The 20,223-nt window shown below is 46.8% G+C and overlaps 1 protein-coding gene across 1 annotated transcript in view; it reads right to left on the bottom strand.

Moving 5' to 3' along the window:
* Positions 1-20,223, bottom strand: part of EFCAB6 (EF-hand calcium binding domain 6) — a 221,107-nt gene that overhangs the window by 29,612 nt on the left and 171,272 nt on the right. Inside the window, exons 24-27 of the mRNA XM_032882820.1 lie at positions 19,123-19,317; positions 15,022-15,177; positions 9,841-10,036; positions 6,937-7,128 (exon numbers count right to left, since the gene is read on the bottom strand). Of these exons, the coding sequence (XP_032738711.1) occupies positions 6,937-7,128; positions 9,841-10,036; positions 15,022-15,177; positions 19,123-19,317 (739 nt within the window). The remainder of the gene's footprint in view (positions 1-6,936; positions 7,129-9,840; positions 10,037-15,021; positions 15,178-19,122; positions 19,318-20,223) is intronic.

Raw genomic sequence — 20,223 nt, 5'->3', positions numbered from 1 at the left:
AGTGAGGCCAACAGCCCCTCCCCCTGGCCAGTCACCAAGGCCACCCCCGGTGTCCAAATTGACCTGAGCTGCCCCTTCTCAACCTGCCACGTCAATGGTCTCTAAGACAACAGGTAGTAAATGTTGGTTAGCAAGTGGAGAGCGAGTGAAATTTAGAGGAAACATTTAAAAGATCCCTGAAATAATATCGAGAGGACTTAGCCTTTCTTGCCATCAGGAGCAAGAATAAATAACAGAAATAATAATCTTAATAATTTACTTAACTCATCCCTAACAATCTTAGAGCTCTTTCCTGAAAAGGGAGTGCCCCCATTCTTTATCCACTCATTAAAAATACATGGACACCATTATATTTATAATAAAAAGAAAGATGAATCAAAGTAACACTGTTGGGAACTGTTATAAATACAACATTCATAAAAGAGGACAAACATTTTGATGTGCTTTATGGTTCCTTCCGCAGTTAAAAACTACAATCTTAAATTCTCCCCCGGAAACACCCATCTTCCGGTTATTTAACATCTCACTGTATGACTTTAAGGACCATATATTATAAACACAAAGTAAGGGAAGAGCTCATTGGCTCTCTGTGCACTACAATGTGACAAAATAATTACTCTGCCTTAAATAAGTATGCGTTTTGTTAAAAAAATTCCATTATTTCCATGGTAATAAAGTAGAGAGATTTTGTATGGGTTTCTAGTATGTCTTTTAAAAATTCTATTTCTGCTCTGAGCGGTATTTTTATATTCACGGAAGATACTGAAAGTGCACTTTCAGACTTAAAAGAAATGTTAAGCAGAAACGATTCTCGGAAAATCAAGGTGATCCGCTCTATTTTGCACACAGCATTTTGAATGTAAACTGTTTTTCCCAGAAGTGAAAAAGAGGTATTTGCTGAGGAGGGAAATTCAGGTAATGTTTTCACCTGGTTTGTGGGTGTCTTGTGGGAAAGGTACGAACGTTGTCATTCAGGAATTGTCCTTTGTCTTCTTTTTCACGAAGTCACTGGGTAGGATTTTGGTTTCCATGCTCTGTTCCCCTTCTTTGATGCCACCCAGGTTCATGTTTCTCATCTGGCAGGAGCGAGGAGGCAAATTCCTGATGGGTCCCCTTTCTTCCCCCGGCTCCCCAGCCTCTGAGCCCACAGGAAATCCCGAGCGTGGCTCTCAAAGCCAAGTGTGGGGCATGAGAATGGTGTGGTGCCCCGGGGCCCGAGCTTGGGCCAGGGGTGTTGACCGGCCCTGGCCCCAGGCCCCTGACCCGTACTCTGAGCCATGCTTCTTTGAAGCAGCCACAGGAGCAAGGAGGGGACCCTGCGCCGCATCCCAGGATTCGAAGTTAAGGCAGCATCTGTTCTGAGAAGCGCTCACATGATTTTCACATGTCATGTCTGACAGGCATATGAGACGGGAGATCAATACAAGTTTTGGAGGACAGATTGAGCAGGGTATCCGACAGAAGAAACGGATTGTGAGTAGGTGTAAAATTGTCATCTCTACTCGCTGCATACTTTCAATCTACTCCAGGCCTTACGGAACGTGTTAACTACAATTCCAGTTGTTCCTTTTCCAAGAATGGATTGGGTTTGGGGAGGGATTATTCACAGTGAACCCGCTTTGCAGGGAGAGGTGCCGGCTGTCTTAATTACATTTTGGTGATCTCCTTTTAATTACTTGCCTCCTGTGCGTCCCCTAGAGGGAAAGGATGACTGGTACCATATTTAATGAGCTTGGGGGGGATGCATTAACTATCACCATTATTTATTTCTTCTTTCCCTTCTATTAAAAACACCAGCCCAGGATTAAACTTCAGAAATCATCACGATAAAGACGGGCTCGACTCCGCTGCGCTCTCCTCACCATTCCAGCCACTTCAACCAAGCTGACTCACGTCCTTGCTCATAAGTCTCAACGATCTCAAAGGGACTGAACTTTGGAGCCATGAACACGGGTCAGGGGTGGGGGTCTGCCCCTGCCATGCCTCCCCAGTCATCCACAGAGAAACAGGAAGAAGGCAAACCCCCATGTGGCCTGCCCTGACTCCAGTGGCCTCTGGGTGCTCCACATTGCCGCCCCACACCCTGTGACTCCACGCTTACAGCTTAAAAGCCCTTGATGCCTGTCCTCCGGGCCAGCATACCTGTACCCAAGTAGAAGCTTCTTCATCAAGCCAGGAGGAGCAGAAGGAGGGCCAGAAGGTGGCTCCGGCAGTGCTCTGAGTGTCCCCAGTCCCAGCCTCTTCCGGCCCAGTGTGCTCACTTCTATACCTAAGCATCTTTCCTCTCATCACTCACATTGCAATTAATCCAAAAACCTCACCTGGCTTTCTCTTGGCAGTGTGTACTGGCATCTGACATAGGATACGCTTCTCATTTCTTGTCTTCACCACTGCACCCCCCCCAACAACGAGAATGCAAGTGCCTGGATGGCAGGCCCCGTGTCAGTTTGGTTCCCTGCTGACCCAGAACCAGGTCAGTGCTGGCCCACGGGAAACGCTGGTGGATGGAGAAGTGGGCGAGTCCACACGTGGGATGGCACACATCAAAGGCAATCCATGTTCTAGAGAAAGATCAATGAAGAGGAAGATGCCAAGCTCAGCACCGGAAGTGAAGAGCAGGACAGACCTTGCAGAGGGGTCTGGAGGGGAGGTGGGGTGGGAGAGCGAGACCTCGCCTCTCCTACCCACAGTCTGCAAACAACGACCAGGCTTGTCTAGGAAATCGAAGGGTGACCAGGAGCTAAGAGGAGGCAGCCACTCTGGACAATAGCATGGAGGTTCCTCCAAAAGTTCAACATAGAGCTACCCTACAGCCCAGCAATGGCACTACTAGAAACTAGATACCTACCCCGAAGATACAAAGGTAGTGATCCGAAGGGGCACCTGCACCCCGATGTTTAGAGCAGCAATGTCCACAGTAGCCAGACTGCGGGAAGAGCCCCGATGTGCACCGACAGATGAAGGGGTACGGAAGATGTCGTGTATGTATACAATGGAGTACCACCACTCAGCCATCAGAAAGGATGAAATCTTGCCATTTGCAACGATGTGGATGGAACTAGAGGGTATCATGCTAAGCGAAATAAGTGAATCGAAGAAAAGCATTCATCACGTGTTCTCACTCATATGTGGAATTTAAGAAATTGTTAAAACAGAGGATCCTAGGGGAAGGGAGGGAAAAAATAAAATAAGACAAAATCAGAGGGAAACGAACCATAAGAGACTCAATCATAGGAAACAAACTGAGGGCTGCTGGAGGGGAGGGGGTGGGGGAACGGGGTATTGGGGGATGGGCATGGAGGAGGGCATGTGATATAAGGAGCGCTGGGTGTTGTCTATAATGGACAAATCACTGACCTCTACCTCCGAAACTAATAATACACTGTATGTTAATGAGTTGAATTTAAGTAAAAATGTTTTTAAAAAGAAGGTATACAATGGAAACAAGTTACAGTGGCCACTCTCCGAGGGGCAGAGCTGGGCTGCAAAGAGTTGATCCAAGGATCTCTCCTTTTAATGCTTTTGTCATTGTTCAATTTCCTCTCCGTGGGGGGATATACGACTTTGATACAAATACAAAATGATTGTTTAAGAAAGAGTCTTTTAAGACTTGAGAAAATCTCCAACAACCCCCAAATCAGTGGCATATACGCCCTGTCCTTGATCCCACCCCCAAAGATTCGCGTCTAGAAAACAGGATCAGAAGTAAATATACCAAAATGTTAACAGTGGTTGTCCCTGGGGATGACTTTAATTCTCTCCTTACTGGGATATTCCAAGTCAAGTAAAATTGACACAAGCGACTTCTACAAATAGTAGCTTAAACCACAGGAAACTATCAGTATTCAATCATTTATGGCTCCAAAAATGGTTGCATATGATTCGACCCAATAGAAAAAAATTATTTAAAAACATACGGGACTCTTTTCAAGATCAGTGTAAGTATCATTCCTATCTCTTGACTTCAGTTATTTTATTTCTTTGGATTCTTTTCTTTAGGAAAGAATCCAAAATGCAGCAATGGCTGTACATGTAGAGTGTTCACAGCAGAGTGACTTATAATGGCAAAAGCTGGAAAAAAGTCTAAACACTTAAAAATCAGGGAATTGATGGAAAGCTACATAGACCTTTGAACCTACGTTTGGAAGACCTTTCGGTGACATGGTGTGATTTAATATGAAGGAGAAAAAAGCAAGATCCATTGTTTACGTAGCCAGTGCTCTCTTCAATGTGTAAAAGAATACAGAACGTTTGCACACCTGTGTCCACCACAGTGTTACACGTAACAGCTGGAATGAGGAAGCAAAGCCAGGATCCAGTGACAGATGAATGGAGAAGCAAAACATGGTGTGCCCCAGCATGAAATGGTATTCAGACTTAGAAGGGAAGGAAATTCAGACACGTGCTACAACACGTGTGAACCTTGAGGGCATGAGGCTGAGTGAAATAAACCAGCCACAGAAAGGGGACACTGCGTGCTTTCACTTACACGAGCAGTCAAAATCACAGAAAGTAGAACAGTGGTCACCAGGGGCTGGGGCGGAGGGGTTACGGGGAGTTAGTGCCTACAGTTTGTTTTGCAAGATGGAGGAGGATGGTGTTGGTGGTCACACAGCGGTGCGAATGGATCCTAATACCCCTGAACTGTGCGCTTAAAAATGACTTAAGATGGTAAACTTTATGTTAAGAGTATTTCGCCACAATAAAAGAATCGGGGAGAAATGCATTAAAAAGGGAGAAAAAAAGATGTCCAAGGCAGTGTGGCGCACTGAAAGGAGGTCAGCTCTGGAGTTGAAGCTGCCTGGTGTCCACCACTGGGGGAGGAGGCCATACGGGAGCCTGGCTTCCAGAGCCCATCCATGTCCCCAGGATCCCACCCCCCACTGGGTGAGACCCTGGGGGACCGGCGCGTGCACTGGCATGTGCACAGTGGGGCTGTTCTCTGCCAACACAACATCACGCTGGGGTTTAGGGCCCTGCCTGCTTTTTTACACTTTCCTGTATGTTCCAAATGCATATATATTTCTTCTTAAGTCAGGAGAAGGAGTGTAATCATTGAAAACAGTGAGAGTCACCGTAAACAGAGAGAAAAGACAAGTCACGGGCCAGAAGGAGGTATTTGCTACCCTCATACCAACAAAGGACTGGAAACCCTTTCACAGACAACAAAACCTGAATGGCTCATCACAACAAAACGTCCAGCCTTCCTAATACTCACAAGGGCAGACATGAAGACGTCTGACAATAGCGTACCGGGGCGCTGGCGCGTTAGGAGTTCTCACGCGAGGCTGGCGGGAGCGTGCGGGATTGGTAAAGCCACAGAGACGGTCCCTGAACCTCCCCACTCTTGACCCGATCCCACGCAGGGTAACTCCCAAGAGTCACAAGGACACGGACACAGAGGGCTGGCTGGTGCGTGGCTTGTCATGGAGTGGACTGCAAGCCTACGTGGTCATTAGCAGGAGGGGAAACTGAATGGGGCGTGTCCACCTGACAGAATATATTCATTTCACGGGCTGATTTTACAGCAGCCGGTCAGGGCACGAACCGAAGCCAGTGGAATAACATGGGAACATCTCGAACACAAGATAGTAAACAAAAAAACAAAACAAGACTCTATTGGTTAGGAATGTCTGTCTAAATAGCAAAGAAGAAAGAAGTCAAAGCCCCCACAGGAGAGGGCGCGGCACTGAGGGGGCTGGCTGGAGTCCGGAGTGGCCGGCTTGTTCCCTGAGCAGCTCTACCGCCCCCTGTCGGGGTGACTGGGCACAAACCACAGGGTCCCACGCTACAAAAAGGGATATTAACAGCACACACCGGGTAGCGCCTCAAAGGACCCAACAGGTTAACATCTGTAAAGCACCAGGAAGAGTGGCCCTCGGAAGGCACTCTTACACAGCATTTCCTGTCATTATTAGTATTCTAACGAACCTCACACCTCGAGCATGTTCACGCTCTTTGCTCTAGTCATCTACTTTTCAAGAACTTGTCCCAGATCAGTGATCAAGGCTTTATGTACTTAGGTGTTCAACACACACAAAAGTGTGCAACTGGAAATGACATTAAGTGGACATTGTAGTGTCTAAGGGGACACTACAATGTGCTGGAGGACAGGCCTGCTGTGATTTGACTGCTGCATTAGTTTTGGATTGTTCCCATGTTTATTTTCATACCCTGGCCCGGGTAGGCAGGGACCGTGGCACTTGTGTGTTGACACCCAGCACAGAATGGCGATCAAAGAAATCTGTGTTGGCTGAAACTAGATTGTGATTATTGCTAATGATGTTGGTCCATTCACATTTAGAGATCAAGAAACAGCCACAGAATAAACAATTTGTGCAGTCAGAAATGCAGTCCCAGGGCGGAGCAAGAGTCCTATAGTCAGCCACACACCCTCTTCCAGGAAGCCCTCCCTGACTTCCCTAGCAATCTTTCCTGTGCTGAGTGTGCTTCTGTTAAAGCCCACTGCTTCCATGTTTCCTCCACCTCTGACTTGGCTGGTACATATCCCAGGGCCCAACATATGGTGGGTCCTCAACAGATGTCTCCCAAGTGGGTCCTAGTTCCCTCATTTCCAGCTCAGGGTCTGTCATACTGCGGACTTCTCCTCTTCGGACACCAGATTATCTTTAGGGATCTAAGGTTCTCAAGAATTCTGAAACCCAACCAGACAAAAGCAAGCTCCCAAACTCCTAAGAAAAGAAAAGAAAAGAAAAGAAAAGAAAAGAAAAGAAGAAAAGAGTTTTCAATAAAATATACATATTTACCTTCCCACATTCTATGTAGAATTTATACTGAATTTTCATTTGGAATTCGCTAATCACATGAGGTGACTGCCAATTTATCTGGTGTGATTTTCATCAATTAACCATTTTGCAAAAACTACTTCTAGCACGCATTCAAAGAGAGATGCTTGCGTGCTGCTGACCTCCTTACCTCTTCAAAGAAGGAGCTGAAGTTCTGGAGAAAATACTTCCAATTTATAAGGGGGGTTAGATGAATTTTCAGTTTTCTCAGAAAATAATGATACTGGTTGTCTGTTAGTTTGTAACAGAAATCCTTAAGAACTTGTCCAAAATCCGAAGCTTTTACAAACCCAGTGTCCTCTTTATCCAATGCAGAAAACGCCTTAAAAAAAGAGAGAAAAAGCAGATGCTACCGCCAAGTGACTATTTCAAAAATATTTTTCTTAAGTATTGCTTTTCTGAATGCAAATGAAATCAAGTGTATTCAAGTACCCTGTGAATTCTACCTTACTAATAAAATGCACCATGATTGAGAGACAGGCGCACGTCAGGCACAGGCCAGGTGTGAGAGCCAAGTCGCTTTGCTGGCTCCTCTTTGGATTCAGAGAGCCAGAGGGGTGAGGAGGAGCCCTAACCCCCTTTCCGCAGGGGAAGCCACCTGAGCTCCAAGGAGGGCTGTCTGACAGAGGAGAAGACACGCTCCCAGAGGGAAACCATATGCCCAAATCCTCCCTGTCACGACATCCTAGCTTCTTGGAGCATATGTCCCTTGTAACGGGGGCTCAGGTGCAATCCCACCACATTGGGGTGTGGGGCGGGGGTCTCAAGGTGGAGGGTGATGTTGGAGGTGGCGAGAAGGAGGAGTCAAGGGATCACCCTGTCCCCACTCCCACTCTGAGGCTTGCACAGGGAGGCTGCTGCCCTTTCCCCACCCTGGGCCAGTGTCCACGTGGCCTTGCCTCCCCTGAAGGCCCCCGGGTCACGTGCCAGTGCCGGTTGGCTAGAGTCAACCCAGCGGTACAGTAGTCAGGCTGAAAAAGTGCAAAAACGTGCTACAAAAAGAAGCACTTTTTTCCCCCCATCTGTCGAAACAAAATCATTCATTTTTATTGCAGTAGGAAATCTGTATCAAGTGGTAGGTTAAGATCTTTTTTTTCTTAAGTAAGAATTTAATGTGCTTGCAGACCCAAAACCAAATTCCCTCGGGGTTAATTCTCATTCAGGGCTAATTAGGCATATCCCATCAGCCCACGGGGGTGGTGATATGTGTGTAACAAAATTAACCTTAAAATACCATCTAGCTTCAAGTTCTCATTTTGCCTGTGGCAATAGGACAAAGCTGTGGGGAATGGAAAACCCTCGGACTGCTGGTTTGGAAGTAGACTTTGAACCCAGCTCCACTCCTTATGGGAAGACCTTACCCTCCCTGAGCTCAGTTTCCCTGGTAGACAAAGGAGGGACTCCGTAACTCATATCATTCTGTCCTACACACCTGTCCATGTACCTGGCACACAGTGGGTCTCCATTAAGGATCATGGACGCGAGTAGAGTCAAGTGAGTGTTTGTGGGACCTGCATTTCCCTGGGTCTGTGTGGCCTCCCCGCGTGTCCTCCCAGCCTGCCAAGCCACAGGATGGGTGGAAGCGTCAAAAGTGAAGAGGCTTAGAAGTCGATAAACTCTCTAGAAATAGAAGGTATTGTTGTGTCATTTCAGAAAAAAGACACGTCTGAGACAGGTCTCCAGTGACCTGCAGAGCTGTGTAAATGTGTAAATGTGACAGGTGTCCTCTCTCACGGCTGTCCTCGGACATCGTCATTCCTTCCACTCTGCCCCGATGCCTTCTCTCCCTCCAAGCCATCTGCCACTCTCTTGGCCAGAGACTCTCACTCCATGGCTTAAAGCATCTCTTGCCTAAAGAGTGTTTCTTGTAAGTGAGAACCATGGTTTCCCCCCAAAAGTTCCATGGACCTCAGTTTGAGAAACACCCTGATAGATGTTAGTGGTGCCCCTTTAAGTCAGAAGGGGGCAAAGCCATCCTGCAAATGCCTTTACTTGGCCTGGAGCATGCTTTTAAAAAATCTGGAATAAAATAAGACACACAAATCTCAACTCCTCATAGAGAACTCCCTAGATGTGAAAAATGTCTGCTATCCAGTGTCAAGGTCAAGTTCACTGACATTCCAGAACTTTCACAGGCCGGCTGGCCAGCACTTGCCTTTCCCCTGTTCTCTAGTCTCTTATGCCTGGACTCCAGAGCCCACCTGGCTCTCCTATGCTGAGAGGATTCTTCACATGGGGGATTTAGCGGGCACAGTCCTAGGTTTTGGAGAGGGTCTGTAAGTCTGCCTACTGCAAGACTCCGCACCACATCGCAAAGGATGCTTTGGATTCATGGTTTCATTCAACTATAAGACCTGTCCTCTGCAGATGGCGTTTTCTCTTCTTCCTACTGCGGCAGGGGAAACTGAGGTGTGGCTCAGTCGGGGGGACCAACACCCCACCAGAGGCATGGCCCAAGCTCTATCTTCCGAGGACTCTAGCGTGGGCCACAGCATCATCCCCACCCACACCAGGCTTTGGCACACTCCACAGTGTCCGACAGATGTTAGCTATAAAATATCACTATACTCGGGGGAGTGCCTCCTGCTCCTCGCCTGGCTCCTGGTGGCCTTTGCTATGAGTCTTTGTGCCACAGCGGGGCTGCAGCCAACCCTCCAAGGCTGCCTCCCGTGATGGGCCCGGTGCTCGCAGGATGTGCTGGGCCTCTTTACCTGAGCCCTGTGTCCTCTGCCCTCCTGGCCTGGAACCCCTTGCCCTCCTTCCAGACACAGCACTAGCTAAACCCTGAGCATCTCTATGTCTGAGAGCACCTGCTGGGCGTACTCGTGGGAGCTTCCTGGAGAGCAAACATGGATACACATTTGCTCAAATGCACAAGCTGCTGTTGAGCTGACCCATCCGAGTTCTGATGCCCCATGAGGTTGAGGAGAGGCGCAGGGGTCCAGGAGGGGAGGGCTGAGAGCCACTTTTCATGAATGGACATGAGCAGCGGAACTTCAGTTTCTAGAATAAAAGTACTTTGAGTCTGTCGTACCGTTGAAAAAGCCACGTCGGAGGAGGCAACAACTTCCTGGATGTTCTTGACGATCTCCTCTGGGTCCAGTGTCGAGAAATTGACTGGCGTGTTCTCCTCTTTTTCTTTTGGCTGAGGCCTTGTTGGCTTGCTGCTCTCCACCGCTTTCAAGAAGTCAAGGTAATTGAAGGAGTTGTCATGCCAGCTAATTCCCCAACTTGTCCCAAAAGAAAGAAAAGAACACATTAATCACCAAAAAAAACGCCCTATCACATATTCTTTCAGCAAATAGCTGCTGAGAACAGAACAGTGAGCAGAATGTGAATTACATGAAGACAGTGTTCTCTGGCCTATGGGCGCATGCCCGCCAGTTGGCTATGACGGTAGACAGGCACCCACAGATACTGTCATAGAACAGAGTGGGGTGAAGGAGAGAAGGGAGGGCTGCCGGGGCCATGGACTGTCCTGCCCCGAGGCTCTGAGACTTGAAGGCTGGACAACGGGGCTCAGGCTTCGGGGAGCAGAAGATGGGAAGAGAAGGCCGGGCTAAGGCACCTGATCCACTGACTGGGGCAAACGAATGTTCCTCAGCAGAGACGTGACGCTTGCAGGAGGTGGTGTGGGGAGATACACCTGGCAGTGGGGCCAGGGACGGTCTGGAAGCAAAGCTGGGGGCATGGGAGCTCAGGACTGTGATCATCACAAGCTCAGGTCGTGAGAGCTGGGCTGAGAAATGGCAGTGGGATGTGAAAAGAAGGGGAATACGTCGAAGATCGTGGATAGGCACAAAGGAACTGAGGAAAACAGATGCCAGATTCTTTTTCAAGACAGGAACTCGGCTGTCAAGCCGAAAGCACTCAAGAGATAGTTTTCCAGAACCTATAGAGCTTAGTATTTTCTCAAAGAGAAATTCTGTCTGAGGGCATGTCTCAGTGAGGACATGCCATGTAGAAACAGAGGCTCCTTCCTGCCCTCACCTCTGACATGGAAGAAAATACTTTTAAAGTCTAGAAGAATATATTGTGAGAGAAAAATCCCAAAGTTTCATGAGAACGTAGAGCATATCTGAAGATGTAAGATAATTCAAAATAAAGTTTACCTTTATTTAATAAAGTTCCCATTTTTGTCACTTAAACTCTCTGGGATCACTGGCACTCTGACACTGACACCCAAACTTTCTGTCAGGAGGGCAGAGTATATATCAAAGAAGCACAGTGTGGAATGTTGGTAAGCTGGAGAGAGAAGTTTCTAGAGATTCAGATATCTGCTTCTAAAGAAAACAAGCCAAGAGCTATGCTTTTCCAACCCACAGCTGCAGAGCGGCCTTCCATGGGCCCTGCGTTGCTGGCTCACATGACGGAGATATGGAGGAAAAGGCTAATCAACTCTATTTCATCAGCAGGATAAATTGCCAACTTGGTATTAAAATTTAGTAATAAAATCAAATGCATATGCTAATCGCAGTATTATTTAGAAAAGTCTATTTTGGATCTGGAAATGAATAATCTACATATAATTACAAATAACAGAGATGTTTATCATCAAGAGGTCTTTGAGAAGAAACAAGCAACCAAGCGTTGGATTCTTATTAAGGTTTCAATTTGTAAAAAAGTTGATCACCCCTATTGAAAGGTGGACTACAGAAATCCCACAGTCTTTTTGTTGTTACTTAGAAAAGTATCAAGCCTAACTATGTTTTAACAAGACTCTCTTATAATCATTTAGTTAATTATTTATCTGGTGCTGTTTTTCTATGATTTATTCATTGAATGCATATGAATTCTTGTTCAGTTGGAAATACATTTTGTGAAAGGAGGTCCTGTTTAAGGAAGAAGAGAATGTATAGGCATATTTTGGAGGAAATGATCCTTCTTTTCATTACACACACACACACACACACACACACACACACACAAACACACAGGCACTGAACTTCTCTCAGGTCAAACACGATGGAGCAATAGCTTCAACATTTTAAGGAAAAATGATTTTCTCCCTAGGATTCTATGCTCAGACGGCTAGCAAACTGTCTGAAGGAGATTAGACAATTTTTTCAGACAAAGAACTCTGAAAATGTATTTCCTGCCCACCTTTTCTTAGAAAGTTACTTCAGGAAGTACTCCAGCAAAGTAAGAATGTAAATTAGCAACAAAAAGGCATGTGGTGTGGGAAACAGGGGATCCAACCCTGTCAGGGAACAACAGGGACAGACCTGGGATAGGACAATGGTTGGGGAGGGGCAGGCTGCAGGACAGAGGGCACCTGGGGAAACCCATCAGAATAGGAAGTGGATGGAAGGCTGGGGAAAGCTAAAGGTTGACAATGTTGAATTTTACCTGAGCCCGGTATTCCTAGAAAAAAGCTCTTTATATTTTTGGAAACAGCTTACACAAAGAACCACCTTTCCCCATACGACTTAGAAAAGATACATGGACACCGAGGCAGACACAGAGGTTCAGGGATGGTGCCACGGGGAAGAAAACTACTTGCCATTCATGACCTGGGCACTGAACAGTATTTACGTAGGCATAATTGTGAAATGCTGGTTGATGGTTTTTGAGCTTCAGAATCAACCTATGAATCAAGCACAAAAGACCTGGGTATGGGTCCAGGACAGAAGGTTACATGTAACTATCTTCTCCCCAGAGTAAAACTGTGCCCGGCCGAAGATGGGACAAGCAAGAAGCAGAGGGACAGAGGCAGGAGGAGGACGGGGTGCTGATACTCACAGAAGTCAAAAGTGTCACTCTGCGCTGACAATAAGGGAAAAGCTGAACAACCTGAAAAGCAATAGCTTTTCTTGTCCCATCAGAAAGCTGACATCACAGGGCAAAACATCACCCCTGAATCTGGAGGGATCTGGGCGAACACAGAGAATTACAGCCAAGGTGTGCTTTCCTGGACGAAACACCTTTGGAGCCAGAAGCTAGAAGGAACATGTCAAGGATAGTGCGAGAAACAGGAGGAGGCTGTGTATGGACTGTGTGTGGTTGAGAAACTCGTGGGGGCCCATCTATATCTAGAAGTAGGAATGAAATTGGGGTGAAAAAGAGAAGGACTGAATGCCCCCCCCATCAGACAGCATAAGGCAGGGACATGCAAACCCAAACCACAATGAGGTGTCACCCCCCACCTGTCAGAGTGGCTAGGATGAACACCACAGGAAACCCCAGGTGTCCGCGAGGATACGGAGAGAAAGATACCCTCGTGCACTGCAGGTGGGAAGGCAAACTGGGGCAGCCACTGCAGGAAACGGTATGGAGGATCCTCAAAAAGTTAAAAACGGAACCACCCTAAGTTCCAGCAACTACTGGGTATTTATTTAAAGCATAAAAATCATTAACTCAAAGGGATACATGCACTCTCATGTTTGTAGCAGCATGATCTATAATAACCAGACTATGGAAGCAGGCCAAGTGCCTGCTGGTAGACAAATGGATAAGGAAGATGTGGTGGGGTATTTGTGTATCTTTATTTTTTTTTAAGATTTTATTTATTTATTTGTGTGAGAGAGAGAGAAAGCGCACACACAAGCAGGCAGAGTGGCAGGCAGAGGCGGAGAGAGAAGCAGGCTCTCCGCGGAGCAAGAAGCCCGATGCGGGACTCGATCCCAGGACCCCGGGATCATGACCTGAGCCGAAGGCAGTGGCTTAACCGAATAAGCCACACAGGAGTCCCTCTATATTTGAATATTACTCAGCCATGAAGAAGAATGAAATCTTGCCATTTGCAGCAACACAGATGGAGGTAGAGGGTATTATGCTGAGTGAAATATGTCCATCAGAGAAAGACAAATACCATAGGATTTCATTCATATGTGGAATTTAAAAAACAAATGAGCAAAGGAAAAGAGAGAGAGAGAGAGAAGAAGCAGACTCTTACCTATAGAGAACACACACACTGCTGGTTCCCAGAGGGCAGAAGGGTGTGGATTTGGGTGAATAGGGGTTGGGATTAAAGAATTGGCTTATCATGATGAAAAAAAAAGAAAAGAAAAAAAATAAAATAATTATATCATCAAATAAAGGAAAGAAAAATAGAAGGACTTCTCTAAGGGTCTGTGTGGGAAGCATTTAGACCCCATGTCCCTCCCGAATTCCAAGCGTCTGGGAAGCTGTCCCCCTCCCCCCAGCATAAGATGGGGGCTCTGGAATTGGCTTTCTGGAGAAAAGTGGGTGTCCTAGTGCTGATAGGGTGGGTTCTTAACAAAAAGAGGGCTTAAGTGGAAACTTCTATCTTGACTTTATTATGGCTTCATAACAAAATGCCACAGGGCAGTGTGTGGCTTAAAACACCACACATTTCTTCCCTTACAGTTCTGAGCACCAGCGGTCAGTTTCATCTGGCCAAGGTCAAGGTGTTGGCAGGACTGCGTTCCTTCTACAGGAGGAATCTAGAAAGTTCCTCAGAATTAAAGAGCATGAGAAAGACCACCCAGGCTGACAGAGGGGCGTCTGAACACTCTGGAAAAAGATTTTACCACTGGTGGTGTGGTGGGGGGTTTCATCAGTGTTAGGAAAAACACAGAAAACTGTGCAAACAGACAAAAATCATTATTAATTCTGGGGAACCCAAAATGCTACGTAGGAAGGGAAAAGTGATCCATGAAACAGGTCACGATGTCATAAACCCCGAACATGGATCTCCCGAAACTGTGAGGCAGCCACACAGGGACCCTGGGAGAAAAGCCTGTGGGTTCGCACGGAGAGGTGGAGGCTGAGCGGGTGAGGCGGTCAGTGCTCCGTGATGGGAGAAGGAAAGTTAGAGCCACATCTTTCTGGTCCGGAGTCAACAGACTCTGCCTGAAAGTTACAAACCAGGAAGCAGCATAGAAGCTTGTCACTTAGAACCACGAATTAAGTGCCATGTGCTACCTGTGAAAGCGTCAGCTTTGTGGGCCGTGGGGACAGGGAAATGCGGAACCCTCTGACTCCCACCAAAGGGCATGGAGAAGGTGGGGGAAGCAAAGTTAATGTTAGCGGGGGGCGGGGGGGCGGGGGTTACGCTGCTGATCGCCATGGGGAGGATGGACGTGCGCCCCCCTTGTGCTTTGGGTTGACTCCATGGAGCCTGGCCGCCGGGAGGCCCGGAGGTTACCGCACTGCTTGAAAGCACAGACAGGAAGAAGCGAAAGCAACGCGCCAACTGGCATTCCAGTCCCAGGACCACGTGAGAAGCGCCGTGAAGCCGGCGGAGGAGAACCTGTTTAGAAGGTCGGTCAGTTCCTCTTCCGTGAGAGAGCAGCCGCACTCCTGCAGCACCTTGTGCATCCTGCCCATGGACATGTAGCCATTTCTGGATTTGTCTAGTTTGGTGAGGGCTTTGCTGATATCTTGGTAATGGTCCTTAAGCTTTTCCCTGAAAGAGAAGACATGTTAGACACCCTAAAGCCAGGAAAACAAATCGTGTCTTTAAAGCAAGAGCTCCATGACTGTTCTGATGGTGGTCTGCGGCTCATCGAAGAACTGATTTGGAAGATGTTTTGCAGCGTTGGTGTAATGCTTACATTAAAAGGTATTCTGGAAACAAGACTAGGTCTGTATCATCATCATGTTGTTATTATCATTAGCAACACTGTGTTAGAGAAATTACAGCATTTTTTTTTTTTAACTAGAATGGGTACTTTAAAAAAAGAACAAGGAATTAAGACCTAGAGTGATATTACAGACTTGTGAACTGCATCTTGATTGTCCCATGAAAACCCGCGGAGCGCCCACTGCGTGCTGGCTACTGCTCTGTGTACTGGGATGCATCTAGGGATTCAAACAGGCATTATGAGAACCCACATGCCTGTGGGGTGAGGCTGGTATGAGACAGAAGGGGTCAGCACAGGGTGTCAGTAGAGACTGCAGAGCGGGGCTGAGAAGACCCGTAGTGGGAACGGGGCTGCCATTCCCTCGGGGCGGTGCAGGTGGGCCCCAGTGGGAAGGTGGCACTTGAGTAGAGACCGGTGTTAACCCCAAAGAGCTCTCCTGGGCCCCGGGACTGCCAGCTCCAAGGCCCTAAGACACGGGTGCAGGAGCTCAGGGAGCGAGGAAGGCGGACAGGCTCTCAGTGTTAGCCGGGGAGAAGGGGTACCCTGGGACCGCTGGCTTTTTATCAGATACTGTGTTGTTAACACAGCAGCCATTTGTGGGCATCAATGGGCAAGCCAGGAGCTGTGCTGCCTTTGTGTACATTCTCTCCCACTGATGCTTCTCAACGACCCAGCAAGGGAGGTGGGTAACTATCACCACACTTTACAGACATGGAACAGAGAGTGCCCAGAGCCTCCATGCAGTCAGGGCATGATACGACCTGCCTCTTGTGGGGACAGACAGGGTCCAGCTGCTTCTGCTGGAGGCTGTTTTCCTTGCAGAACATGTTCAAGTTTCTATAAACCCATTTTTTAGGAAAATTCTTCCCTGACCAAAAAAAAATATATATATTTTGTTAAAGGACTAAAAAAGCATGGAAATCTTTAGGGATGTACCATCTTGCACCTGACCTTGGTGGATTGATTATCAACTCCATGACCTTGGGCTCACCCAGATCTCTAAAAAGAGAGACTTCCTTCCTACTGACCCGAGCAACATGCTTGTCTGGGGGGCTCAGACTAGGGCTTGGCTGTGGGGTTCTTATTCAGGGAAGAGAATGTGGTATAAATTCCAAACACCGAATCTTTGCTGGTAATTGTCTACAACCTCAGAGATGTATTTGTGAAAAAAACAGTTCCTTGAGCATGCCTAGAAGAAAGAATCCAGAAGGAAAAACAGTCGAGAAGAGAGAAAGTTGAGTGGGAGCACGCAGGTAAGGAGGGGGAGTGGGGCTGCCTTGGAAGCCACGTGGGCTATCCACCCCCTGTCCTCATTGGCCTCCAGTGTGGAAGTGGCCCACTGAGTGTTTGAGTGACTGATACAAATGAATTGCATTAACTGTTCTGCAAATGTATACCAACAGCGGCAACATTTTGGATCCCTTTACAGGTGTGTGCTGAACTCAGTCCCATACTACAAAATGATTACTCGTCATCACCACTATTATATTCCACTTAATCCTTCAAGATGAAAGCAAATGAAGGTATAAAAAAATCAAAACATTTTTTGAGATCCATATTTTTAGGAAATTGAGGCATTCAGCATTTCTTGGACGGGTTTCTACGCAGTAATTATTTCCCTTGCAGAGTCAACGCACACAGAGTAAATGAGGATTTGGAGCATCGACCGCTTCATGCCGAACGGAAGCGATGGAAGCCCACACTCAGGGACAATCTGCTGCTGCTCTCAGCTGTGTCTGGTTCCTCATCTGGACAGAGAATCAGAGGTCCGAAGAGGGCACTGTCATGGCCAGTGGGATGGCCACAGAGCCCTGCCCGACATGGCCTTGCTGGGCTGGGCTTCACTGATTTTGCTTGTATACTGCCCCCACCCCACCCCCCACCCACCTCTCAGAACAGGCTAGGGGCTGTGCGGCTAGTTCACCAATGCAGCTCTGGTCCCAGATCTTCAACTCAGACTTGGGCAAAAAGGAAGAGAGCATGGAAAAATAAATATGAGTTTTAAAAAGGATTTTTCTTAATTTCCAAAATGTATTTAGAGCACTCCAAACAAATAAATTCTCTTAGATTTAAGAGGAAAATATAAATTTTGGTCACCTGACATGAACCTGAATCTTGTCTTTCTCATCAGAGGAGGCAGAAGACCCCAGTTATTTGCCAATGTAATAATCCGATGTCTTTGGGAAAGCGGAAGTTGGTCAGACATTTTTGTGAAATCAGGCTTGTCTTCTTTGGTAAAGAAAGTGTGATTGTGGCAAGGAGGACAGGGTGAGTGTGAGTCAGCTAACCGAGCCTGGTGATCTGAGATGCACGGTCTGATGGCTCGCAGTTCGCACGATAAACAGACACACGGGAGGGGAGAGAATGTTCCAAGAGCGTGCCGAGATGTGAGATTTCTCTCGGAGCCTCATTACTCACAAGTGGCAGGAGGGAAGACACGAGTGGGTAATGAGGCCAGCCCTGTCTGGCAAAGATAAATTCCACTTTTTCATTAGTTTTATGGCGTATTTGATTTATACCAATCTTGCACATATTTTTACTTTAAACCTCACAAACTCAATTCTCTTCCTCCAGGCTTTCTAACTCAGTAACTTTGACATACTTCAGAGGTGTCTTTGAACTGCCTTTCTCTTAAACCCATCTTAGCTATTACCTTTCCTCCCTGTGCCCTTGTGAGTTTTTATTTCCTTTGCGGATTCTTTAGCAACAACTCATTGGCTCATTCAGGTGCCATCTGAGGTGGTGAGGACAGACAGCTGAAGGGACAGATGGGAGACAGAAAGACAGAGGAGAGCATCACAGGGCTAAGGCAGAGCTGTGGAGTGAGGATGGAGTCCCAGCCGCAGTGAGTGCTGATGGGTGACCATCAGGACCTAGGACAGATCAAGAACATCTGTCCACTGCTTTAGGGCTCTACTGAAGGCGGCAACATTTTCTCCTGTGTCATATATTTCTTACGTAGGACATTAGTAACTAGTTTTAAACTAGTAAGGCTCCCCATCTGAATCCGACCCATCACCTTTTGACAGCATCTTCTGGTCCCTGCGGAGGACTGGCATACACTTTTGACATAATTCCAATCACAACACACATACTGGTTAAAATGTCATTTCCCATTAGCCCTTGATCACATTTCCATAGTCTTTGTGATACTAATTGAATAGGCACATACTTTTTCATATTCCTTGGGACCCCATTGTATAAGCCAGTGTACCCACTGGGATCGCAGGTGTCCCTTTTAGCTGTTGTTGAAGACATAGCGCAAATCGCGTCTTCCAAACCGCTCAACTGTTTGCTTCGACTACATTATTTCCTTGGGGTATAGTCCCCCAAGTACTGAGTTAAAGAATATGTTCGTTCATTCATTCATTCATTCATTCATTCAACAGAGGTTTGTGGGGTGTCTATGGGGTGTCAGGAACGGTTCTGCACTGCGTGAACTTGCCTTCTAGTTGGGCAAGGGGCAGAGCCCAGGGGTATAGTTTAGTAAACACCTAAAATATTCTCCAGGGTGACCTACAGAATAAGAAGGGTGTGAGACTGTCACCCGATAAGGCAGGGTTGGCTCATAGCCTTTTAGCTCCTTTATACTCTGTGACCTGCTGCTGTGACCTGTAGATTCTAGAAATCTACAGCAGCAAAGGAGTATTGGAATTTCATGACAACTTTGTGGGCACTGGGAGGTACTACTTTAAAACCCCTTTTGCTGCAAGGGCATGTCGAACAGGTGGCCCCCGATCGCAGGGCCACGGTACTCATGCACTTACCTGACCAGCATGGCCCTGTCCACGCTCTGCTCCAGCTGCTTGACCTCCTCCTGAATCTGCTGGGGCTTCGTGAAATGACCCATGAAGTTGAAGTAGTCCTCTACGTAGGGCTGATGCATGTCTGCTGAGTAGTTAATCCCCAATTTCTGTAAAAATTCTTGGTAAGTAATGTGCCCTCTTCCCTCGGTGTCATAGCTTTGAAAATAAACAGACAAGACTGTCATCAGTAGCCATCGCGGTGTGCGAGCTGGAAATGCAGACTCAGGACCCAGGATGCAGGACCCAGACCTGATCTGACTCTGCATTTGACAAGATCCCCAGGCAAGGAGGCACAGGCTTGTCGAAGTTGGAAACCCACTGCTCTCATCCACGGAAAAGTCACACCTCCTAAGAGGTGACCTTGGCCACCCCAGGAGAGAGCAACCAAACTCATTCACTTGTCCCTCTGTTAGAAAAATGGTTGTGACAACAGAAAATTAAAATCAAGCCTGCCATTCATTCAACAGTTTTTTAAATTTTTTTTTCATTGAGCACCTACATGTAAGGCAACTATGCTAAAGTTTAGAAAAAAGTCTTTCAAAAAGCATATTCAATCTTAAAACTTAAATAAATGAATGCCATTTGATTCAAATCCCCCATTTCCTCTTTGAAGAGATGCCAATTATATACAACCAGCGAGCAAGCCCACTAAGGAAAACAAGATAAGAACTATGCTATGTACCTTTTATGTCATTTTCTATTATTGAGATGCTTCTGAATTATAATTCATTAAAAAAGGCATAATGGAAGGTTTTTTAATCTCCCAGCATTATTCAAATAGAATAGAATTACTTCAATAAAAAATTTTAAGGCAAATTGCCAATTTCCCTTAAAGAAAAAAAAAGCATTTATTTTTACGGAAAGATCTTGATCCTCATCTGACCGATAAAAATGGCATTTGCGGACGTGATTTTTCCCAGACGATTTCCAAGCTACAAGGACCAAGACTGTATCTGAACAATGTCGTGGGCATAATTCTCTAGCAGGTTCTTCGGACGCTCGTCTGAGCGTGAGTACAGGCGGCTTTAATGTGTGCGGCCAAGCTTCCCTCTGCTCGTTAAC

This window comes from Lontra canadensis, unplaced genomic scaffold (assembly GCF_010015895.1).
Source record: "Lontra canadensis isolate GAN:19392208 unplaced genomic scaffold, GSC_riverotter_1.0 scaffold84, whole genome shotgun sequence".
Classification (NCBI taxonomy): domain Eukaryota; kingdom Metazoa; phylum Chordata; class Mammalia; order Carnivora; family Mustelidae; genus Lontra; species Lontra canadensis.
Note: the sequence above shows the minus strand (reverse complement) of the source record. Positions and strands in the feature narration are given on the sequence as shown.